Source organism: Drosophila novamexicana, unplaced genomic scaffold (genome assembly GCF_003285875.2).
Source record: "Drosophila novamexicana strain 15010-1031.04,08,12 unplaced genomic scaffold, DnovRS2.1 tig00000008-arrow-pilon, whole genome shotgun sequence".
Classification (NCBI taxonomy): Eukaryota; Metazoa; Arthropoda; class Insecta; order Diptera; family Drosophilidae; genus Drosophila; species Drosophila novamexicana.
Genome location: NW_020824765.1, coordinates 1,686,370 through 1,710,409, shown reverse-complemented (window position 1 = coordinate 1,710,409; position 24,040 = coordinate 1,686,370). Strand labels below are relative to the sequence as shown.

Below are 24,040 nucleotides of genomic sequence, written 5' to 3'. Positions count from 1 at the left end.
TTTTATTAATAGTAATGATTATAATTTCATATTTAAATTGTACATTATTATACCTGTACTTATAATCTGCATATAAGAAACGATTTGTGTTAAATACCTGCTTAAAATTATATACATAACAAAATAATAAACATTTCAAGCGTGGCTGTTTTCTCTGTCTATCAATCTCGTCCATACATTTTATTCTCTAATTATTTGCTACAGTTTGTTCCATTGCGCCTTTAACTGTATCTGATAATGGGAGTTTTATTTTTAAATATATTTTTACTTTTGTTTTTTACATACATAACCGTATGGAAAATGAAAATTTCTAGCAGCCGACTTTAGGGATCAGAGACGCCCCCTAATTGTTGTTTAGTTTGTGGTTTGGCGGCAGCAAAGCCTTGAAGTGGAAACTTGAATAATAATAAAATAAAGCGCCTTAGCCTAGCAAGAATGGTGCAGACTCATCGCGTCTCAACAAATGCGTAATCTCAAGCTAAAATTTTAATAATATATAAATGTTTGCATGCATGTTTTGTGCGACACACATACATGTATAAATCATATTGTAAGGAAATTATAAATTACACATTTTTCGACACACTTTTTTACCGTCGAAAGTTCTTTTTGCTGCTTCTAATGAACGATTTTGTCAGCATTCTATGTGTCTGTCTCGACTTCTGGCTGGGCACTGGCAACTGGCTCAGCTTCCGTTATCTCTTTCGTTGATTCAATCTCAGCGGCGGGCGCTGCCTCTGGCTGTGGTGTTGCAGGCGATGGCGCAATTTCTTCAGTAACCCGCTGTTTGATCTTTGGATGCGGCTCCTCCGGCTGCTCATCTTGCTGAGGCGGCGGCGCTGTTGCTGCAGCTGCTGACAACGGTGGCGGCAACTCGTCATAGAGGGGCGTGCAGACGGGTGATGGCGCCTTTGGCTTAGACGACTCGCTGCTCTCCTGCACAACTGGTCTGGCAAACGCCTCCGTCTCGGTCATTGTTTCAGCTTTCTGGCTATCGTCAGCAGCAGCAGCAGCAGCAATATCAACAGCAACAGCAGCAGCGCTTTCCGCAGCTTGCTGCGCCTCCATTCTCGCGTCGTATTCCTGCAGCTCTCTATCCCAATCCTCCTCGGTATCGACTGCGGTTGATTTCGCTACGTTATTCACGGATGGCGCTGCCACCGACTTATTTTTAAAATCATCTGCCTCTAACGAAGATTGTTTGCCTTGCAATTGGTTCTCATCCGTGGAGCTTATTGAGTGACGATTACTGTCATCGCGCGAGCCACGTCTGTTATTGTTGTTGGGTCCACGTTCACGCTCTTCGCTACGCGGCCCACCTCGTCCGCCACGTGCATTGCCTCCGCGACGATCGTCGCTATCGCGGTCGCCACGGAATCGATTGCCAGGGCCACCTGGGCCACCGCCTCCACGACGTTTAAAGTTGCTGTTGTTGTTGTTGTTTATGCCGTTATCATCCTCTTCATCACTCCAGCGGCCACCGCGACCTCCACCGCCACCCATGCCACGACCTCCGCCACCGCCGTTGCCGCCGCCGCGTCCCCGCTGGTTATCATTAAACGGATTGCGTGGATTGAAGAAGCCTGCAAATAAATTACTCAGTTAGTATAGGGTAGATAGATTTGCAGCTGGAAAATGCTCACCTGGTCCTTGCTGTCTGCCGCCTGGCCCGCCGCCTTGATTACGCATAAACATGGGGCCTACTCCATTGCCCGTGCCCGGTCCACCCATGCGCTGATTAAACGCCGCTGGTGGCAGTATGCGCATTTGCATCAGACTCGTCGGCTGATTGAAGCGATTCGGATTCATATTGGGCTGGAAGAAGTCACCTCCGCCGTTGCCGCCATTATGGTTCCCACCGCGAGGTGCTGGTCCCATGCCACGTGGTCCACCGCCAGGACGATTATCGAAGTCTACATTGAATCAAACGAGATTTAGTCGAAGTTTAGTAACTCTACTCAGCCTGGAACTTACCCAAGCCAGCCATAAATTCTGGACGTGGCATGCCACCATGCTCCATGCTGTTTAGATTAAGGCGCGCTCGAGCCTCATTGAACGCTCCGCTAAGCGGAGGTGGTCCACCGGCGCCGTTTTCATTTCGCCAGCGATCCGACGTCTCGCCAATGTCGTCGCGGCCACCCCAACGTGAGCCGCCGCCAGGACCACGTGTTCGATCCCTCTGAAACAACTCATTTGCTGCGACCGCTGCAGCCACCTCGGCACTGTTGGGCGGCGCTGAGCCCCCTGCAAAAATGGGTGGCGGCTGGCTAAAGTTCGGTGGTTGTTGCTGTTGCTGCTGCTGTGACGGCGGCGGGACGGATTGCGGCGCATCCTCAAGCTCCATTTCTATGTCCATTTGATCGTCACTCACATTGCCAGCCCCAGAGACCGCAGGTGTTGGAATTGTGGCCATGGGCGGCGGTACGGCACCGGGTGGGGGGAACTGCGCGCCTGGCGGCAGTCCCAGGGGATGTGGCGGCGGACCGCCCATGCTCGGAAAACCGGGCGGCATCATGTTAGGCGGCATCATCATTGGCGGTGGCATACCGGGCACCATATTTGGAGGCATGGGCATGCCGCCCAAGGGATGATTCATGGGTCCCATGGGACCCATCATGCGCTGTGGTGGCGGTCCGGCCAAAGGCGGCGCCATCTGGAACTGACCAGGCACCATGCCCATCAGTGCTGGCGGAGGCGCCCCAGGCCCGCCATGCTGTGGCGGTGCCACTGGCGGTGGCTGTGTTGTGTCAATGCCGAAGAGCAAGTTTGGCGGCGCCACAGGCGGCGCCGTGGTGAGGTCAGCGGTTGGGACAGTTGCCTTGTTTTCTTTGACATTTTTCGCCTGATTTATTTTCTGCTTCATCCAGCTGGGCATGGTGTCCTCGTCAAACATGCCGCCTTCCTCAAGACTGTCAAAGTCGGTATCGGGACTCAGCTTGCTCCACGGCACATATGTGACGCCGAGCTCGAGGTCCCAGAAGTCCTTCCACTCCTTACTCTTGACACCCTTACCGGCGGCCCAAGATATGGTAATGGCACGCCCTTGCAGCTTGTGATTCTTTAGCGCTTGCATGGCCTTGTGCGCATCTTGGCGGCGGTTCATCACAATGAAGGCGCAACCCCTTGGCACAATCTGGTCGATGCTCACGATATCGCCATACTCGCCAAAAGTGTCTGACAGCTCCTCCTGATATACCAGCTTTGAGAGGTGGCCCACCCACAACGTGGTACTGCACACTGCAAGAAACAAAAATCTAATGTTAGACTTTTTGAATATTTACAAAAAGATGAAGCTATAAAGATAAATTGAATTAGGATAAGAATTTGATTTTCTAACTCGTTTTCAGTTGCTTTAAGAATTATACAAACATTATTAAAATGAGTCCAAAACTGATATTCATTTTGGAAAAATAAGTTCAGGAAATTATGTTTTATGCTTTTTTCTATACTCATAGTTGTTACATATTGTCATAAAATGTCTAACGCATTGGAGGTGACATCTCCGACCACATAAAGGAATACAGAAAAAAATGTATATGTTCGTCTATATTCTTATATGCAAGCGAATCTTCCCACCTAAAACTGTCGTGAAGAAACTTGACATAGTTTGGATGCGATCTCCTGTCGTATAAACAGATAGACTAAGTCCTTAAATAGACATTGTACTCAACTTGCCGAGCCCGACTTTCATTATTCCCGTTGCGAACATCAACCATAAATATCTAAATAAACATCATAATATAATTGCTTTTATCTGACCATGTTTTTCGTTTGAAATTGGAAAATATGTAGATTTGGATTTGGTTTGCGCCGTGAACTGAAGTAGTGACATATTTTTTGACAACATTCTGGTATTTAATATAAGATACCGAAATAAAAACCTAAACAAATCTTCGCATTTGTTTTAATATTAATATATATAGGAAATATGTCTCAATTTTACCCCAGTTGGTAAGTCGTAAGAAAAGTGCAGGTCGAAAATGCTAGATTTGTGGAAATATCTTTGAAATCTGCAGATTTTGCCTTATAAGATCATACTATTCCACCTATCTTTCCTATAACGGCTGTGTGAGTATCATAATGGAACTAGTTAAGCCCGAGTTTGGTCAAATTATATTAATATAAAAGAGTTTTCCATACAATAGCTTAATTATCGACCGATCGTTCCTATGAAACTGAGAAACTAGTTCGCATGGAAACAAAATAACCAACAGACGACATGGCTATATCGACGCGGCTGTTGATGCTGATCAAGTCTATATATACTTTATAAGGTCTGAGATGACTTCTTCTATGCGTTGCACATTTCGAAACAAATTATAAGAGTATAAGATTTAAAAATGTATATGCATGCTTGTAAATCAAGACTCCTTAGGCTCTCTGCGTGGAGTTGTAGCTTTAGTATGTACACGTTTGTAATTGATGTAAGCGTTAAGGTGTCATATGAATGCGTTACTTGGATGCCAAGCGTGATTCACAGGGCATCTTGAACGCACAGTTAAAATTTGTTTTGGGTGCCAAGTGCTTAGGTGGTAGTACACAATAAAATAAGGGTACATTAATATGCTTAATATCTGATTTGGTTGCCAAAAACTTTGCTCAGAAACGCGTCAGGGGCATTTGAGTATATTATGTGGGTTAAATAATGCCAGATAGTAAGATTTGATCATGTTTTAAGTACAAGAACCACTAAAGCTAAAACACACACACACACGCGCGCGCACACACACACACGTCAACCGAGCCAAGGAGCTGCAGGATAAAAAAAGGATGTACGTTTTAGCATTAATTAAAAAGGCTGTGGTAAATGTGGCATAAAAAGGTTTGCGCAGAAACTGAGGTCTTCTTGATCCTGCAAAGCCTTTGGCATGCGACAAATACCAATTCCGTAATGGCTTACGGCTTACGGCATACGGCATACGGCTTACGTGTTGTTACGTTACGTTACGCTATGGTTATGCATGGATAGTTACCACTTAGATGATCCTTCTTAATATCGGGCAGACCCTTCTTGCGACGCTCACGTTCATGCTCCCGATCCCGCTCCTTGTCGCGCGTGCTGCGCTCCATACGGTCACGATCGCGCGATCCGCGCCTACGGCTGGAACGTGGCGACCGGCTACGAGAGCGGGAGCTGCGCCGGCGACTTCCGCGGTCACGATCATTGGCATTGCCACCGCCACCACCGCCGCCGCCACCACCACGGTTGCGGGGTGACCGACTGCGGCTGCTTCGTCGACTTCGCTTGTATCGGTCCCGGTCGGGCGTGGGACTACGGGAATCGGCACCATCCAGATTGATAACCTGAGCGTTTGAAGTTTGGCAAGAAATTTGAGAGAAAGTGATGTGATATAAACGTTAACATTTTAAGCATAAAACAAATAATGGCGGGATGGAAGAGTGGGAACTGGGATTGGGTTGGTTTGTTTTTGTTGTTGTTGTTTTTGTTAGTATTTGGGTAGCTGGGAAAACATATTGGTTTGGTTTTTTAGTACTACAAATTATAGAAATACGTATTGTTTTTTATTTATATATATATTTTTTTTAAACTGCATTCTTGGCGTGTTGACGTGTGTTTTGGCCTTTTAATTGGTCGGCGGTTCTTTACTATTTCATTGGCATTTTTTAATCGATGCGTTTTCGAGCAAGTTTTTGTTTTCTTTGATGGGCAATTGAATTTGAATCGACTTGGAATTTCGGTTACATATTAAGGAACTTACCAAACGTTGTTATACGGGGCTTCTAGCATCGGGTTTCGCATCCGTCATTATTTATATAAATAAACCTTACCTTTGGGCTTTTATTTTTTACCATTTTTGTTTGTTTTAAATAAACGTATATGCAAATTTCAAGTTTAAATTTAAGTATGGCCCTTTAGACAGTTATTTCTTGGCCAAAACCATAAAATCAGACTTAATAGCAAGGCAATTCAAGTCGGGCTTTAAATCAGTTTTTATAATTATTAACATTAATAAGTGCTACCCGTTTGTACACTTTATAATTATTCCCCATTCTTTGTATATGCGTTTCCTTTTTTGTTTTTTTCACTCTGCTCGAGTTATTCAATCGGAACATTCAATCCTGCGCCCGGTATAACAACAGTTTGGGCCCGTCAGCAGCACTTGGCACCATGAATCCGGAACTATGTAAGTTGTTTGCAAATCAATTTCTCAACTCTAGTTCCAATTTCATGGGCGCATTTTGAATTTAATGATTTATCAACATATTTAACAAGAACTACTAAATTGCAAGTTTTGTGTGCCGTTTTGATTGATGTCAGTTTGTGGGATCAGTCAAAAATGCACACATTAACCTGCTTGATGAAACTATAGAATTGAAGGAATGTGAGCGTACCTCAATGGGTTGCTGTTCCGATATGAATTCCACGTCCTTGTTCATATCCGTCACATCGTTATGACCGCCCATTCCCATAGCCACGCCCGGTGGCATGCCAGCTGTGCCCTAAAATTATAAATATGTGTATTATAGCATGACCCAGAGAATTGCCTGGGTATACAAAATACGAGGGTCAAACGCGCACCTTAAGAACATTCTGCAAATGCTGCTGCAGTGCATCATCCTGGTAGCGATGTTTTTGGTTCTCCTCTTGCTGCTTGAATTTTTGAAAGTTTTGCAGCGTTTGCAGCTGGCGCAGCACATTGGGATCATTAAGCAGCTGCTTCAAATTGTTGTTCTGCAAAGGGAGGCGTACATTATATATATATATGTAGGATAAATGCATTGAAAAGATTGCAAATAACAAAATAAATAAACTAAAGCTAAACACAAAAAGTAACATTTAACAGAAAGTCCCTTGCATACATCTAGCAAATTCGATGAGCCAGGCGGCGAGTCGTCGCCCATACAATGATGATCTTCGCCCATCAGCATGTCACCATCCTCATCGTCAATTATCTCGCGCACATCATAGTCCAGCTCGTGCGAGCTGCTGCTTTTGCCATACTTGTGATGATGCGACTTGCTGGGGCCCATGCTATCGAAGCGGCTCTTCGAACCGGCAGAAACGCTAGACGCCATGCTATGCTGATGCTGCTGGCGTTTCATATAATGCTGCTCCATGTGACGTCGGCTAGAACTTGAGCACTTCTCATGACTTAGCTGTGTATTTTCACGCATTAGGCAAGCAAGACATGAACAAAGTAATGGTAAGAGTAACAAGAAATAATGGCAATTGGGTTAGCATTCGAATACAGCACACACATAGACTTATAATACTGCACCGGAGCCTGGCAATGAGTATAGCTCGTCATGGTGGCTCACTAGCTGTTGGTGTTTACATTTTACTAAACGTGTGGCCTTAACCTTAGTCTTTATGCGATATTGATTGCCAGTCTCTTTTTCACTACTGTGGTAATCATCCAGAGCCCACTCACCGACAGATCCGGCATAGCACCACCCAATTTGTCTTCGGTAGCAGCACTTAGGTCCATGTTGCTCATCCCAGAGGTATTAAGGCCGTTAGCAGCATTGTTACTGGAAATATCCGACAGATTTAGAGCACCACTGCTGCCGCTGGGCCCTGGGCCTGTGTTGAGGTTGCCCGGTCCGACGATTGGCGGCATTTGGTGATAAATGGGATGATTCGGGTCGGCCAAGTCGAATATCGGCTGTATAACGTCCGATTTGAAGACATTGTTCTTTTGCCAAAGGTTTAGCACGCGTATGATGCGACTCTTATCCTCGGGCGCGCATCGGAAGAGATTGGCAAAGGTTTCGGTCAGATTGCGCTGAAAGCGTGGCGCAAATACGTCCTTTTCGGTTCCGTACTGATGCCGCGATTGTCGCACAATCGAGTCTATGACATACAAGCCCGGCACTTTGTACTCCGGCTTGCATTTGAGTATAAACTTTTCGACACTCTGCACAACATGCTTGTAGAATTTGATTGCACGCATTGCCGACTTTGTGATGGCGGCCATTTTAGCCTTTGATATGGGCGGCCGGCTATCATAGAGCCCGGAGAGCTGAAAAATACATGTACATGTCAAGACGGTCAAAAAAATGGGTTCAGTGTGTGGACCAAGGCAGGACACGAGGTTTCTGTGTTGCCAACATTTAACATTTACATGTGTAAATTGGCGTGATTACAATTGTGTACGGTCCAAATTACACAACTACATATGGCGCATACAGACATGTATGTAAATACCGAGGTATGTATGGGCAGATATAGATATGTATGTATGTATGTACATGTCTATGGCAGCGGCCTCAACTTACCTCATTATTGAAAGCGACGACCGTCTCCATGTTCATTTCAATGCTCACCACTACACGCGCGCACAGAATTCAAATTCGCATACTATTTTAGTATAAAGGATCTTTATAAATTACTTTTACGCTTGTTTAACAACTTTTTACTTGAATTTTCACAATTTTTTCGCATGAAAGCGTGAAAAAATGGCTGCCGATAGTAGGGGTGCTTATTTCTTAAATCAACTTATCGGCAATATCGATATAAAACACACATACTTTGATATATTGAATTGTCAAGCAACGCTATCGAATACGTTCTTAAATTGTTAATCGATTACACTTAAAAATTGTAACAATATTTTCTTATGTTATGAGATTATATAAACATATTCTAATCGAAGTATCCGGCGTTTAGAATAAAGATGCACCAACTGCAAGATATTGGCGTTGCCAGACAACATAAAATGCAGTAATATGAAGGGGCTACCCCATATTATTATGGGTATCGTTGCGTTTTCTCTTATGCAGACAATGGTCACACTGGAAAGAAAGCAAAACGAAAACATTAGCCACTCAATTTTAACAAATTTAATGCTCAATAGTAATTAACAAATTATGAGCGCCCACCACAGGCCCCTCGATGATTCAGATGTTGCGTTAATACATACGATACGTTCTACGCCATCGCTATACGACCACAGACATGGAGACTTTCGCCTTTCGCAAAGAAAGGAAGAGGATTGGGCCAAAGTGGCTGAGACCTTAAACATTTCATCGCCCGATGCACGACGCAGATGGACTTGTCTGCGAGACCGATATTCGCGAGAGCTTAAACAAATGCGTTTGCATCCGAACTCTGAATTTGGACACAATGACTTTTTTAGGCAAATGGACTTTTTACGGGAGTTTGTGCGAAAACGTCGCGAGAGAAGCCGTCGTGACGATACGCCAACAAGTTGGCTGAAAACGGAGGTGAGAGCACCCAAATTGAAAGCACGTCCCGAGCCGGATACACTTATTGAACAGGACCTGGATGAGTCGCAAGTGTACGATGAGTGTGATCACAACTACGATGCCGATGCCAAGCTGGAAGTGCAGACTACGCAATCGGAAAGTTATTCGGTGCTAGTCGAAGCGGATGATGGAGACGGGCATGATTCATATGAGGAGTACATGGCCGATTCCGAATCAGCCGATCAGAAAGTCTTGCCCACAATGCAACCATCTCCATCTCTGGTCACAGTGCATACTGAGGCACCGACGACGGGCACAGTGTGCACTGCAGGGGTCTCGCCGTCTGATGCTGGCCATTCTCAGGCGGACATTGACTATATGGTCTGTGTGCCGAATGTCCGAGTCGAGCGGGAGCATTTGCCGCCAATTAAGCCTGAAGCATCGCCCGGATTCGAGGCAGTAACCGCACCAACTGCCACGAGCGCGTCCAACGAGACTGAGGATGACTTCTTCTGTAAATCGGTGGCGGCCTATTTGCGACAATTGTCGCGACGGCATAAAATAAAGGCAAAAGTGGAAATGTTCCAGGTTTTGGAGAAGTACATATTGCTTGAGGAGTCCGCAACAGCGCCTGGGACGAGTCACAATGGTTAAGCAGGTTACATAGCGACATATGTACATATAGTTTTTAAATAGATTTTTATGGAGTACAAATATACAACTGACAAAAATCAATGATTCTCTTAAGCTTACTTTAATGATTCTGATGAAGACCCAGCTCAGCAAAAGTCTTCATTGATGATATCCGCGTTGACCGCCAAGCCGCGCTCCTTGAGTGCTTTGGACACCAGTCGATGCTTCTCCTGGCGCTGTTCTTGCTCACGACGCTGTGCATCGAGTATCTCATCAACGGAAATCTCTTTCAGGGGAAGCTTTTGTTCTTTGTCACGATCCTGGAATATACATAGTATTGTTATGTTATTGAATCTACTCGCATTTCTACTCACAATCTCGCCAAGCAGCACCACATTCTCGCCGCGTATTATAAAAACTCCGCGCGGTATATCACCGTACTGGTTGCCAACGTGTATCCGTTCAATTGTCCGCTGCAGAACTAAATTGGCAAACTGATCCACGGATCGCAAGTAGCCAATCAGTGTACGGCCGTCCCGAAGTAGAACCATAAGTTTCTCTACGAATTCAAATTGTTAAATTATTACGAATAGTACATTATGCCGGTACTCCATTAAACATACTATCCACTTCCTCCAGCAGATGTGCTGTTCCAGCCAAGGGGTTGAGGTCGTCCATTGGGCGTGGGTTAAGTGTTATTTACCAAATGTTAGTAGAAAAGCCTTTTACACCTAAATTATATCAAAAATACTTTGGAAAAACATCTACTCAGCCTTAAATGCAATAGTACTACTGAAAACTTGTTTTGCGACTGGTACGCTGACAACATTTTGCTGCAAATATTTTGCTATGTTCAATTGCTTATTTTGCTTGGCTGTGCGATATTCGCAAACAAAGATACATTTGTATCAATATTTAAGCCGTCGTTGGCGGTTCATTAAAATTGAAAATTAGTAGCAACAAAAAAATTATTAAATTTCGATTTCACCACTCATATATTGCGTTATTGACTTTTTGCTTGAAAAACAGCGTACTTTTCTGTACGATATATTTTGGACTCGCAAAAATTACACTTATCGATTGTTATCGATTGGTGCCGGCATGGAGGGCGATTTAGCAGCCGGAATTAAACAACTGCGAAGCTAAACAAAAAACGTTCTAAGAAAAACAAACAATCCTTCAGGTAGCTGTTGCTAAATCCTGTTGATAGGCACATCGGAGCAAAATGAAGTAATTTCAATAATGATTGTGCAAGGAATAGAGTCACTTCTTCTTTAACTGTCCTAGGCTCAGCGTTGACGGGCTGCTTGTCTATTTTCCCTATGAATACATTTATCCGGAGCAATATGCATACATGCTGGAGCTTAAGAGAAGTCTGGACGCCAAGGGGCATTGTCTGCTTGAAATGCCTTCAGGAACAGGAAAAACAGCCACATTGCTCTCCCTGATTGTAGCCTACATGATCGAGCATCCGGAGACAGTGCGCAAGCTAATTTACTGTTCACGAACGGTCCCAGAGATTGAGAAGGTTATTGCCGAACTGCAGAACTTGATGGTCTACTATGATCGGCATTGCCCCGTACCCCCGGGCTTTACCGGCCTGGTTCTTAGTTCACGTAAAAACATGTGCATACACCCTGAGGTGAGTAAAGAGCGCGAGGGCAAGGCGGTGGATGGCAAATGTTATGGTCTTACTGCCAGTTACATACGTGAACATCACGAGTTGGATGCAGAAGTTCCAATTTGTAAGTAGAGGCAGTGCCTGTCAATCCGACCAAAGCTTTATACCTATCTATTCTGCTCGTAGGTCAGTATTTTGAAGGCTTTACGTTAGAGGGCAAGGAGTCAACGCTGCCTGTGGGCATATACAGCCTCGATGATCTAAAAGAATATGGACGTTCGAGGAATTGGTGTCCCTACTTTCTGGCACGCTATGCCGTGCGTAACAAATTATATCCAAAAATATGTGCCATAACTGATTGACTTTTCCCTGCCAGATTGCACACGCGCACATTGTGGTCTACAGCTACCATTATCTTCTGGATCCGAAAATAGCGCAGGTCGTGTCGAAGGAGATGACGCGCGAGGCCTGCGTGGTATTTGATGAGGCTCACAATATTGACAATGTGTGCATTGACTCGATGAGCGTGAAAATCAATCGACGAATTGTGGAGCGCAGCACAAACGCTTTGAATCAGCTCACAAAATTGGTCCAGGAGTAAGTTTAAAAACTTTATAGATAACTAGAAAAGCTCATTCATTACGTTTTGTAGCATGCGGGAAGAGGACACAAACCGATTGAATGAGGAATACCAGCGTATGGTGCAGGGCCTCAAGGATGCTAGCGTACAGCGGGACACGGATATGATACTGGCAAACCCTGTGCTGCCCAGCGATGTGCTCAAGGAGGTGGTGCCGGGCAATATACGCAATGCGGATCACTTTCTTAGCTTCTTGCGTCGTTTCGTGGAATACATAAAAACCCGGCTGCGTGTGCATCACGTGGTCCAAGAATCACCTGCCGGATTTCTTAAAGATGTTTCATCTAAGATATGCATAGAGCGCAAACCCTTGCGCTTTTGTGCCGAGCGCTTGTCCAGCTTGTTGCGCACTCTTGAGATCAGCGACTTAACTGAATATGGCGCGCTTACGCTGGTATGTGTTAGCCTTTGACCTGTTGTTGAATTCGATTTAATAGTCCATTTACTGCCCACAGATAACGCATTTTGCCACCCTAGTCTCGACGTACACGAAAGGCTTCACAATCATTATAGAGCCTTTCGATGACAAGACGCCGACTGTTTCTAATCCTATAATGCATTTTAGTTGTTTGGACTCATCCATTGCCATGGCTCCAGTATTCTCACGCTTTCAAACAGTTGTAATCACATCGGGCACGCTGTCCCCGATGGATATGTATCCCAAGATTCTTGACTTTGATCCAGTTGTTATGAGCAGCTTTACAATGACATTGGCTCGTCCCTGTCTGCTGCCTATGGTAAATGTTAAAATGATAATATTTGGGGGATTTTAATTTCGTATATTTATAATTTTTTTTTTTGAACAGATTGTATCGAAGGGCAACGATCAGGTGGCCATTTCGTCAAAGTTTGAAACGCGCGAGGACACTGCTGTCATAAGGAATTATGGCCAGCTTTTGGTGGAAGTGGCTAAAACAGTGCCCGACGGCATTGTTTGCTTCTTTACGTCGTACTTGTACTTGGAGTCGGTTGTGGCATCCTGGTACGACCAGGGCATTGTCGACACTCTACTGCGCTATAAGCTGCTGTTCATTGAGACTCAGGACAATGCCGAAACCAGCTATGCGCTCATGAACTATGTTAAGGTGAGCCCCATCATCTGTCCGCAACAGAAGCACAGAGCCAACTGCTATGGCTTCCACGATGTGCTTGACACACATTTACCTCGATCTTCGTTGTATCTCCGTTTAGGCTTGCGATTGCGGTCGAGGCGCTGTTCTGCTAGCTGTGGCGCGTGGCAAGGTCTCCGAGGGTGTGGATTTCGATCATCACTATGGTCGCGCGGTGCTCATGTTTGGCATACCTTACGTTTACACGCAGTCGCGCATTCTCAAGGCGCGTCTGGACTATCTGCGCGATCAGTTTCAGATACGAGAGAACGACTTTCTGACCTTTGATGCCATGCGGCATGCAGCACAGTGCGTGGGTCGAGCATTACGTGGCAAGACGGACTATGGTATCATGATATTTGCAGACAAACGTTTCTCACGTCAGGACAAGCGTTCACGTCTGCCCAAGTGGATACAGGAGCATCTGGTGGACAGCTTCTGCAATTTGAGTACTGAGGAGGCTGTGCAATTGGCTCGCCGCTGGCTGAGACGCATGGCGCAGCCTTTTTCGCGGGAAGATCAGCTGGGCATATCGTTGCTGACTTTGGCGCAACTGGAGGGCATGGAGCAGGAGAAACTGGAGCGACAGGCGCAGGGAAAGCAGGGAGTGGGTGGCGAGGTGCAGGAGCTGTAATCGAAATGAACGTCTCGTGGTATTGCAAACCGGCTCTTCAATTGACAGGTGCCGGCTTCCTTCCGCAATGTATTTGATTTTCGACTGGGCATGCTTGTGTCTGTACGAGAATAATTATAATAAATGTTGAATTTGTTGCCAGCTAATGGCATTGAATGCCATTAAACGGAGCAGCAAAAACAAAATTGAAAAGTCAAAAGTTTTGGTTGACTGTGGCGGGTTTTTTTTTATCATTCGACTTGGCCAGGCTAAACTCACGTAAATGCCTTATTAACTGATAATTAATATTATTAATTTAGCGGTTGCTCATTCCCCCAAATGAATGACTCAATGCCCAAACGCACAAACCGCGGCTGTCGCTCAAGGCGGCGACCAGCCAATGTTGTTGTTATCGATTATGCCAAATCGATGACGATAGTTTTCGTAACTAAATCGAAATTTCAATTGCTATCGTTTATGGCTGCAATTAGCCCTCGACTTTGAAATGGTACCTGAAAAGTTGATCGACTATTTAACATGTAAAAACTTAAACTCCATAATTGTCAATGCCTTGTATTGATGCGCAGCCAACATATATTATCTTAGTGCCGTGGGCTAACATAAAATGTACGAATAAGTATTTCCAAATGTACGTATTATACTTATTAAGCTGCTATCGCTAGCGAAAACGGTTTCTTAATGATTTTGTTTGCGCAAATAATTGCTTGCAAACATTTTTGCTAACAATTAAGAAAATTATATTCGATTTTGAGATTTCATACATTCAGCCAAGATTCTTAACAACGACGAAAATTTTATCTACCAATTTCCTGTAGTCCTCGTGTGAGCTTGAGAGTGCGCTAAGCCCGAAACACTCAGAGAGAGAGAGAGAGAGAGGGAGAGAGAGAGAGAGTGGGTAGCGCAAAAGCTTTGCAATAATACATATACAATTACATACGTATATATGCACATAACTAACGGCCACGGCCAGCACTCAGAGAGCAACAAGTAAGCGAAAAGTAACCGAATACAATTACAGTGCACCTACGCTAAAAGGAATTCCTACTATGAAATCGGTTGATATAAGATGACTATATATTTTTTAACTTGTATGCCTAACACATTAAAAACAATTTGAAGGGATGTCGAGTTTGGCCTTAAAAAAGCAATAAGCAACAATTCTAATTAACTTACACTTGTATATAATTGCTGCGAAAAGTGTTGTGATTGACTTATCGTTAGTTTACTGTATTAGCAACAACAACGGCAACAAAAGGCAAGCGACCGCAAAAGCGACGCTGGCAGCGTCGCCGACAGTTGTATCTCTCGTTGAACAAGAACTTTCGATTTTTCATAATAAAAAGGTTACAACTAAATCTCTGGCCGTTTAGTCGGGTGTAGCAAATAAAAGCGGAGCGCGCGCGCATTAACGTCAACCAATAAAATTTTAATAAATTAGCAATCAGTAACAGCCAAATTGATATCTAACAAAAGCCCATAACGGCTCAACTGAAGCCACGCGTTATTTAGTTTTTTAATTTAGTATCGATTGTACGCGCTAGTAAACCAAACCAAAACTACCAACCTAGAACTTACGCATATCCTTTTTAAGTTCATTTCAAAACACACACAACAAATTATACCCAATTTCAATAACAAAATGAAGCCTCAAGTTAACGAACAAAATGGTAGCACTCAAAATGGCGACATTGCCACCGATGCTGCCAGCGTCGCCATGGACGCTGCCGCGATCGTGCCAGCAGCAGTTGCCGCCAGCGCGGGCACCGTTGTTCCTGCCAAAAGCAGTCAGCAGCTGAAACTGGAAATGCTTAACATAGGCAACGGAAATGGTGAGTGTGACCAGAGACCATGTAAATACACTCTGTGTGTGACCGACTAGAAAGGATTGCAGTCGCTTCCTAGTACAGCTAGCTTGTTGTTTCCTGCTTTCAGATAGCAGCATGAACAGTAATTAGCTGCTTAAATGGCTGTCAGTTAAGTTACAAATATCTTCGATTCAATACAATACAGCATGTTAATTAACAGTGTTATTTATCATACTTTTATCAAGGCTGCAAAACGAATGTTATGTTATTATGTTTTTGAAAACCTAATGCAACAATTAAATTCTTATTTTATATTATATATTATATCATATTTTATATGTAGTTCAATCCTTACGTATATTCATGAATGTTTTATTTGATCTAGTTTGAAAATTGGAGCCAAAGTTATTTAAACTTTGGAACTGGATCGTCTGAGTAATGTTTTTGTTTGAAAACTGGTTCGTTTTCAGGTTCGGTTCATAGCAAAAAGGAATTGCAGCTCCTGCTTGTAAAAAGTTCAGTTAAAAGTCCAGATTTGCATACATAACATTTAGTTCGTTGTCGATTATTGCCATGTTCTATTTATTTAGCACACGTGGTAAATACGGGCTAGCAGGTAACATAAGAGCCAGACTAGTTTCCGAGCAATAGGGCCTTAACATTTCATCACACAGCTTCGCATGGATGGGATCAAGTTAGTTCAAATGCAGCTCAGATTCGCGCAATGACCCTCCATGCATAGCTCTGATTTCCGGCGATGCTGGCACATAAAACCCATGGCACATAAGCCGCAAATGGGAAACTCAAATTTCTGACTAACCAAAATTCCTCAAGTGCTCTCAAGTCCGCACACAAGTCTATATATGTATGTGGAAGCCGTACAATGGCAGATCAAAAACAATTTAAACAAAAAAAAAAGACATACGAATACTTAATCGTAATAGATTTATTGACATTGACATTGAAAGTTTCGCTGGTCGCTTAATGCAGATCGGCAGATTCAACGATTTATGAGCTGGCATATTGTGGCACATGAGCATAAGCTCCTCGTCGTAATCCGGTATTTGGCCGAAACCCCGTGGCGGAGCGGGGCTGGTACTACCTGTACTACTTTCTGAAGGTTAAAAGCATTTAATTGGACGCGAGTACCAACACACGAGCTGCCGTTTAAAACGGTTTAGATTTGTCGGTTTTATGTATATAAATACATATATCTATTTTTTGTCTTTTGGTTTTCTGTTTCTTTCATATCGCATGAGTAATAAGTCGCGCCGTGCTTCACATTTGAGCGATCGCGGTCAATAAAAACTAACCCGCACGTAGTACGGTATTTGGCTTGTAATTGCAGCATATAAGGAATGCCAAGAATCCTATCTGATTCGATATTAAATATATTCTGAATTATCCATCAAATGCTCAAAACCCCCCGCACAGGCGTAGCATTCCTCTTCGTAGAATTCCGTAATGCGTAATTGTTAACTATATGACAAAAAGTAAAAAAATAAAAAAAAAATAAAAAAAAAACACCTGCCCTGTGATAAATGTTAATGATGACTTACCTTACTTACTTAATTGCATTGCATGCTTACGATATTTGCCAACAGGTTGGCCGTACACTTGTCTCACGCTCTAAAGGCATTGATTTGTGGCATTCATTCGTTCAATTCGTGGTATCTGACTATTCACATCCACTTTGCCAATGTTAAATCGATTCAGCAAGCATCCCGAGCCAGTTTCGAGGGAGCCTTATAAAGTCCATTGCAGAGATTTTACCGTAATATTTCTAAGCCCAACTTATTACAACGATTTTCACAGTTTCAAGGGATCTGATACAATCCATCATCAGATGTTAGTGTACTTTCCTAGTACCCAACTTATTCCAGGTTCCAGTTGTTGCAAGGAAGCTTTTAAAATCCATGGCCGAGACTTGAAAGTTATAAACTACCTTATAAAGTTCATTGCAGAAAGTTGACTGTACTTTTTCTGAACCCAAATCATTTTTTCTATTATCACAGTTTCTAGGGAACCTTATAAATTCCATTCCACAGATTTGACTGTACTTTTTCTGAACCCAACTTAGCTCAATGGAATGTGTACAAGGGGAGTACATGGGGAACTTATAGAATCCATGGCAGAGACTTAAGCGTACTTTTTCTGAAGTCAACTTATCTCAGTAGCACATGTTATTAATCATAAGTATTCACATTGCATAAATTTTACTGTACTTTATTCTGAATCGAACTTATTTTATCCAAATATCTCGCGAACTTTTAGTGTACTTTTTTCTGTATCCAACTTTATCCTATAATCATTATCACAGTTTTAAGGGAGCTTACAAAATCAATTGCAGAGACCTAACTGTGCTTTTTCTGAGCTTCACTTATCTTATTCGAATATGTATAGTATTTGGCATCAGTTATTCAGAGTTTCAAGGGGACCTTATATAATATATCTCGGAGACTTTAATGTACTTTTTCTAAGCCCAAACCATTTCTTCCATTAACACAGTTTCGATGGGAACCCTATAAAATATATTTCAGAGATTTTACTGTACTTTTTCAGAACCCAACTTATGTCATCCGATATCAAAGTTTCAAGGGGACCTTATATAATATATTTCTGAGACTGTACTTTTTCCAAATCGAACCCATTTCTTTCATTAACACAGTTTCGAGGAGACCTTATAAAATGTATAATACAGATTTTACTGTACTCTTTCTGAACCCAACCCATTTTTTCCATTATCACAGTTTCAAGGTGATCCCATAAAATATATTTCAGAGACTTTACTGTACTTTTTCCAAATCGAACCAATTTCTTTCATTAACACAGTTTCGAGGGGACCTTATAAAATTTATCGCAGAGATTTAACAGTACTTTTGCGTGAACTCCACCTATCTGAATGGGATATGCATAGGATATATACAGCTGATTCTTAACTATATGTGCATATATGTTAAGTTACCCAACTGGCGTTATTCCGCAGCTCGAGAAGTGTGCACAATTCTATCCCTAAAAAATCCACTAATTTCAAATCGAATACAAAAACCACAACAATTAGCATTCTCAGACAGTCGAAATGCATAAATTGTTTGTTACGAGACGCTGTGAGTTCATTGACTTCGGGAACTTCGGGGACACTTTCTATATAGCTAAGCATATACAGATATCTGTACGGAATATATGTATATACATAATTGTGCTCGACTTTCGCATAAGCCATACAAGTCGCGTCTGAATAACTTTTGGTCCTTTTGCTGGCTTCGCCTATAAAGGAATATGTTTGCTTTTTTCCATCTCTCTCTGTTTGATTGGGTTTGGCAATTTTTATTCAATTCATCTATGGCTGACAAAAGTGCTGCTCGAATTAATGTTATTCGAAAACTGAGGCTCATTAAATTCCAAATTTTCGTCTACATGATTGTCTCCTCCTCCAACATGTATTCCGTGAGATCTCCAGGTCCTGACAATAGGGTGACTGGCACACGATTCATTTGTGCCACCTTCTGACTGGGCCAGACCATTATGTCGTTGCAGTTGGTCAACACCATAACGTTTGTGTTGTCCGTAGGAGTGCAGGGTAGTGTCGATATCTTCTCGGTGTCGCAGCTATTTGCCTTCCTGCGGAAACGAAACCTTATGGGCTGTGAGTTGTCCATTACGGTCTCCTCATCAAAATAGGGCGGTGTGGGCAGCTTATAGACCGGATTGGTAATAGCGGGTTTTGTTAGCTGCAAAACGCGAGTCAATGCAAATCAAGTGGGAAGGGATTATTCCGTGCTGCTTACTCCTTACCTCTTCTATTACCACAGATGTCTTTTTGCGCCGACATGGATCACAATAGTTTGGCCCATTGGCATCCGTTGGAGTGCCGCTGGAGCATGGATCTGGAGGCGGCTGCTCTGGCTGAATGGCTCCCATTTCTTGTAGTTGTTTCTGCTTTTCCTTCATCTTGGCCTCCGCGGAATCGCCCGCGTTCTGCTCCATGCAACGCTTCAGAAAGTTCTCTTCGATATCTATTAGTCGCTTGACGGCACAGTCCCGTTTCAGAAAGTTCTTAATCACGGAAAGGTCACGTGGCACAGCGCCAATGACATCGAAGTCATCGCAGCGGAGCTTAATTCGATGAGCCATGCTGCAGAGAATTTGGAATTTTGTCAGAGCAGGATTCTTCTCTTTGCCTTTGTCTTTGTGTGTAACTGACGTTGAAGTTCTGACGGCTGACGCTTGGGTAAACATACACAAAAAAAAAAAACAAAAAGTTCAAATTCAAACAAACAGTATTAACTGGGACCTTGGCCGATTCGAGTGGGCGCCAACCCAGCCCAGCCCACCTCCGCCTCAAAAGCAACAAGTTTGAAAGTCAACAGTTTGGCCAGCACTGGCCCTCAAACTGTAGGCATGCGCTGTGCGCAAATCCAAAGCTCGCACACGCCACACACTCGAAAGCTTTTGTCGCTCAAAGCTCCGCTTGAAGTTCTTATTAGCATCGCAGAGCCCAACGGGCAGCCAGTTGCCCAAAGCACTTCACAACGTTAACACGCAGCCCAGTTAGCCAAGTCCGAGCTCCGAACTCTCTTAATCCAAAGTCTAAATTTTGTGTATTTATAATTTGGCAATTTCTATTTGCGCGGCCATTTTTGTTGTGCACGGACAAACATTTAACACAAAAAAAACCCATTTCGGAGCCACAACATGAGCTTCACACGCCAGCTATCCGAGATGAGCGCCAGCGAGCTGAACGATGCCATCGATGATACCAATTTTCCGCAGGCGCATATACTGTCGCGTGGCCGCAACAACAGCGTCTGCTCAACAAGTAGCACCTCGGGCACCTCCTCGCTGGTGGACCGTGCGGTTAACCAGCCGGAGGATCTGGCCACGGTGCCGCCAGCAGCTGCGACCGAGGAGCCAGTGGTCAACATGCGTCCTCGCCTGATACTGAAGAGCAGCAACAGCATCCCGGAAAACGATGGTACACAACCGATAACACCAATGACACCGCGTACATCGACAACGCCAGGTAGTGGGATTCTAGGGATGCGTAGGATGCATTGTTGTTGTTGTTGTTGTCGACACGTGTCCCCCCACATTGAATCATTCAATTATTGTGCCTGGCACCGAGCCGGGTTAATGCCCAACCCCATTCTAATCGCTTTATTCAATGTGCCAGGAACTCACAGATCAATGCAATAATAACAATTATATTGCCAAGTGGCGCCTGACAATTAAATTGCCAAGTCTCGCCTAACGGCCGTTAACCGTTAACCGTTAGACGTTAGCCGCTTAGTGATAACAGCTCGAAGCCCCCCGTTTGTTACACTGATATGAATGCCCGAGCACTAATTCTGCTGTCAGAGGTTCAATTGTGCTTAGATCTGATTTGTTTTCACCCCAGCCCCGTGCTGTGTTTGATGCAGTCGGGGGCACATCGGGGTTTGTGGGTTATCTTGAGGGAATGTCGAGTCGAATATACAGACGCTGCTGTTCTGATGCTTTCTTTGTTTTCATTTATGTAGGCCATGAGAACTGCACCTTCCACCACGATCTGGAGCTGGACCATAAGCCGCCGACGCGCGAGGCTTTGCTGCCCGATATGGCGCGCTCGTATCGCCTCTTGCTGGGCGGACTCGGCGAGAATCCCGATCGCCAGGGCCTGATCAAGACGCCGGAGCGCGCCGCCAAGGCCATGCTGTACTTCACCAAGGGCTACGATCAGAACCTCGAGGGTGAGTGCTCAAAATACAATTCGAACATGCATAAACATAAGCCCAATTAGCACTCGACACTTTTTGTGTGCGTCCAATTAGCATTGGGTCAGTGATCCGATCCTGTGCACAGTGCCTGCCATGAATCAGCGCCAAGCGGGCATTTCCATCAAGAAGCTAAACTAGTTGCTTTCGCAGTGTGATTCACCACGTCTACGTCTACGTCTGGGGGCTCTGTCCACGCACTCGCATGTAACTCACCTTTATCTCAGGTGCATTACCTAATTGTCGGTTGCGTTATGAACTGAACGAATGCAGTTGTTCTGCAGTGCACTTGGGGTTGTGACACTTCTCTGCCCAATTCCTGGGAATCCTTTTTTTAAGTTTTCCTGGCCAATATCTGATTAGATATGTTGTATAATTCACGTGTTCAATTTTTCAGCTGTGTTGTTTTTAATGTGAATTGCAAGTATGCAGACCGGTTTTAAAAATAGTCAATTCGAAAAGCAGGTTCTACACTTTATTAAATACAATCGCACAAAGTCAGAGTCACATTCAAATTGGCCGCGACAACAAACTGCCCGACATTAACGAAAGTAAATCGCCTCGAGCCTGTTACATTCATATCAAAAGCGCTTTTATCTCCCTTCAATTTACATTTAACTATGAGAGCTTGCCAAAATTAGGCAAAATTTAACGAAACTAATGCCGTTAAAGGCTTCAAATGTGCTGTGGTAGGTTGGAGGGGGGGCAAGTGGGGCACAGTTACTGTGAATTGACAGGAAACGCACTTAAGCTTTTAAAATTGTAACGGTAAGAGGGAGAGCACGCAGAGAGAGAGAGAGTAAGAGTGAGCGTGAGCGTGAGCGTGAGAGCGCGTGGACTGCTGCGGGCGTCAAGTGGGCGTCAAGCACTTAAGGCAAGCCGAGCAGAAGTGTGCAAAAAACAAATCACAAGAGTGGGCAGCATTTAAAGCTGAAGTAGTGAAAGCTCAAGCTCCTAAAGAATGGCCAACAAGTGGCGCCAACAGCCATACACATGCACACTCACACACGCGCACACACCAACACACACACACACACACACACACACACACACATGCACTTACGCACAGCGCTGTGGCTGCGGCACATTAACAGTCAAGTGGAAAAGTTCAACTTAAGATTCAGTTATGCCATTGCCACACATTTTATTGAGCAAATAAATCTAGCATAAAATATGCCAAACGTCAACATCAACATAAATCAACTTGCAGATAAGTAATACTTACAATTTCCTTCTTCTTGTATATGCTTTGTGGCTCAGACGTGCTGAACGGCGCGGTCTTCGACGAGGATCATGACGAAATGGTCGTTGTCAAGGACATTGAAATGTTTTCAATGTGTGAACACCATTTGGTGCCGTTTTATGGCAAAGTGTCCATCGGCTATTTGCCATGCAATAAGATTCTAGGACTTAGCAAGCTGGCTCGGTAAGTTTAACATTAGCATAAACAGGCAATCCTAAAATTTATGTTTCTCTTTTCTTTTCTGTATATTTTAGCATCGTTGAAATATTCTCGCGTCGTCTTCAGGTCCAGGAGCGTTTGACCAAGCAAATTGCCGTTGCTGTGACTCAAGCGGTGCAGCCAGCTGGCGTTGCTGTCGTTGTCGAGGGCGTGTAAGTACACAACATAACATAATAGTAGTGTTCAATTTTTTCGTTCGGAGATAAAAAAAAACCCGATTTCTATATATAAATACCAAAAAACTAATTTGCATCGGCCGGGAATCGAACCCGGGCCGCCCGCGTGGCAGGCGAGCATTCTACCACTGAACCACCGATGCTTTTGATGCTGGCAGCGCTAAAATTAAACAAAAACACACAAAGAAGTTATTAACCAACTTAAACGGATTCATCTAGCTTATCTACTGCCACATTTAGATAATTTAGTTAACCGAATTGTATGCTTTCTCTTTCAGACACATGTGCATGGTCATGCGGGGTGTGCAGAAAATCAATAGCAAAACTGTTACCTCGACTATGCTTGGGGTGTTCCGCGATGATCCAAAGACGCGCGAGGAGTTCCTAAATCTAGTCAATAGCAAATAAAAATATTAATATTTTTGACTTGTGTACAAATTTGTTGAAATTTTTAGTTTCGGTTAGCTAAATATGCAAAATATACGTACGAAAACATCGCGAATTTTGGTGTCGGTAGTTTTACACACAATACGTTTGTTCATTTTAAACGCAAATTATGGCACATAAATAAATAATATTTTTTATATACACATACATACACATTGTATGCAATAAGGGAACAACTAATGAGACATCATTGCAAACCGTTTAGGGAATTTACAATTAAGCTAAAATTCGTAAAAATAATCTACACATATAAATTAATATATACTTACATATATTTACATATACGAACAAAAACATACAAATTAGTAAACAAATGGAATCGTTCGAATTGCCTGTTATTTATATGAAAACATATGTATTTTTTAAAACAAATATGTATATTCATGAAATTCAACTTTTAAATTTTAAATAGATAAATGAATGCTCATTTTGCAATTGTTGTTCTTGCACCAAACAGAATCTGCTTAAAGTATTTAATAAAATATATATTTGAACATTGTTAAAATTACATGCATTTTTTAATATTTCGTAAAAGGAATATCAAATACCTACTAATAACGTAAATAAACAAATATGAAAAAATCAAATA

General features: G+C 43.3%; 6 protein-coding genes and 1 non-coding gene across 11 annotated transcripts; 3 read left to right on the top strand and 4 right to left on the bottom strand.

Annotated features, from left to right (window-relative positions):
* Positions 1–8,445, bottom strand: LOC115765233 (SR-related and CTD-associated factor 4). Of its 3 annotated transcripts, XM_030708689.1 has the most exons (9): positions 8,242–8,427; positions 7,395–7,985; positions 6,823–7,119; positions 6,542–6,694; positions 6,355–6,462; positions 4,974–5,304; positions 1,975–3,237; positions 1,644–1,913; positions 1–1,583 (listed from the first exon to the last, which is right to left on the bottom strand). In XM_030708689.1, exons 1-9 carry the CDS (start codon positions 8,275–8,277, stop codon positions 643–645), a joined length of 3,990 nt encoding a protein of 1,329 aa, XP_030564549.1. In that variant the 5' UTR covers positions 8,278–8,427; the 3' UTR covers positions 1–642. The 3 variants fall into 3 exon arrangements, with proteins under 3 accessions (XP_030564549.1, XP_030564557.1, XP_030564565.1); XM_030708697.1 differs by lacking the exon at positions 6,823–7,119 and having other exon boundaries at positions 3–1,583; positions 8,242–8,426; XM_030708705.1 differs by lacking the exons at positions 1–1,583; positions 1,644–1,913; positions 4,974–5,304 and having other exon boundaries at positions 3,059–3,237; positions 8,242–8,445.
* Positions 8,446–8,595: 150 nt separating this feature from the next.
* LOC115765261 (U6 snRNA-associated Sm-like protein LSm1) lies at positions 8,596–10,599 on the bottom strand. Its single transcript, XM_030708745.1, has 4 exons — positions 10,428–10,599; positions 10,179–10,363; positions 9,925–10,124; positions 8,596–8,757 (listed from the first exon to the last, which is right to left on the bottom strand). The coding sequence occupies exons 1-3, from the start codon at positions 10,480–10,482 to the stop codon at positions 9,951–9,953; spliced, it is 414 nt and encodes a 137-aa protein (XP_030564605.1). The 5' UTR covers positions 10,483–10,599; the 3' UTR covers positions 8,596–8,757; positions 9,925–9,950.
* Positions 8,770–9,900, top strand: LOC115765252. The gene has a single exon (XM_030708733.1). It carries the CDS (start codon positions 8,833–8,835, stop codon positions 9,823–9,825), a length of 993 nt encoding a protein of 330 aa, XP_030564593.1. The 5' UTR covers positions 8,770–8,832; the 3' UTR covers positions 9,826–9,900.
* A 322-nt stretch (positions 10,600–10,921) lies between the features above and the next one.
* LOC115765248 (general transcription and DNA repair factor IIH helicase subunit XPD) lies at positions 10,922–14,123 on the top strand. The gene is made up of 8 exons (XM_030708719.1): positions 10,922–11,034; positions 11,092–11,549; positions 11,612–11,742; positions 11,802–12,022; positions 12,078–12,459; positions 12,521–12,802; positions 12,872–13,150; positions 13,257–14,123. The coding sequence occupies exons 1-8, from the start codon at positions 11,030–11,032 to the stop codon at positions 13,806–13,808; spliced, it is 2,310 nt and encodes a 769-aa protein (XP_030564579.1). The 5' UTR covers positions 10,922–11,029; the 3' UTR covers positions 13,809–14,123.
* A 1,074-nt stretch (positions 14,124–15,197) lies between these two features.
* LOC115760475 (GTP cyclohydrolase 1) lies at positions 15,198–23,837 on the top strand. 3 transcript variants are annotated; one of them, XM_030701828.1, is made up of 5 exons: positions 15,198–15,637; positions 21,133–21,342; positions 22,627–22,792; positions 22,864–22,980; positions 23,283–23,837. In XM_030701828.1, the coding sequence occupies exons 1-5, from the start codon at positions 15,448–15,450 to the stop codon at positions 23,410–23,412; spliced, it is 813 nt and encodes a 270-aa protein (XP_030557688.1). In that variant the 5' UTR covers positions 15,198–15,447; the 3' UTR covers positions 23,413–23,837. The 3 variants fall into 3 exon arrangements, with proteins under 3 accessions (XP_030557688.1, XP_030557677.1, XP_030557669.1); XM_030701817.1 differs by lacking the exon at positions 15,198–15,637 and adding an exon at positions 20,125–20,588 and having other exon boundaries at positions 23,283–23,835; XM_030701809.1 differs by lacking the exon at positions 15,198–15,637 and adding an exon at positions 20,125–20,636 and having other exon boundaries at positions 23,283–23,835.
* On the bottom strand, positions 18,920–19,816 carry LOC115760488. Its single transcript, XM_030701840.1, has 2 exons — positions 19,409–19,816; positions 18,920–19,344 (listed from the first exon to the last, which is right to left on the bottom strand). The coding sequence occupies exons 1-2, from the start codon at positions 19,745–19,747 to the stop codon at positions 19,027–19,029; spliced, it is 657 nt and encodes a 218-aa protein (XP_030557700.1). The 5' UTR covers positions 19,748–19,816; the 3' UTR covers positions 18,920–19,026.
* Trnag-gcc lies at positions 23,077–23,147 on the bottom strand. Its single transcript has one exon. It is a non-coding gene; the product is annotated as a tRNA-Gly (tRNA).
* Positions 23,838–24,040: the final 203 nt, after the last annotated feature.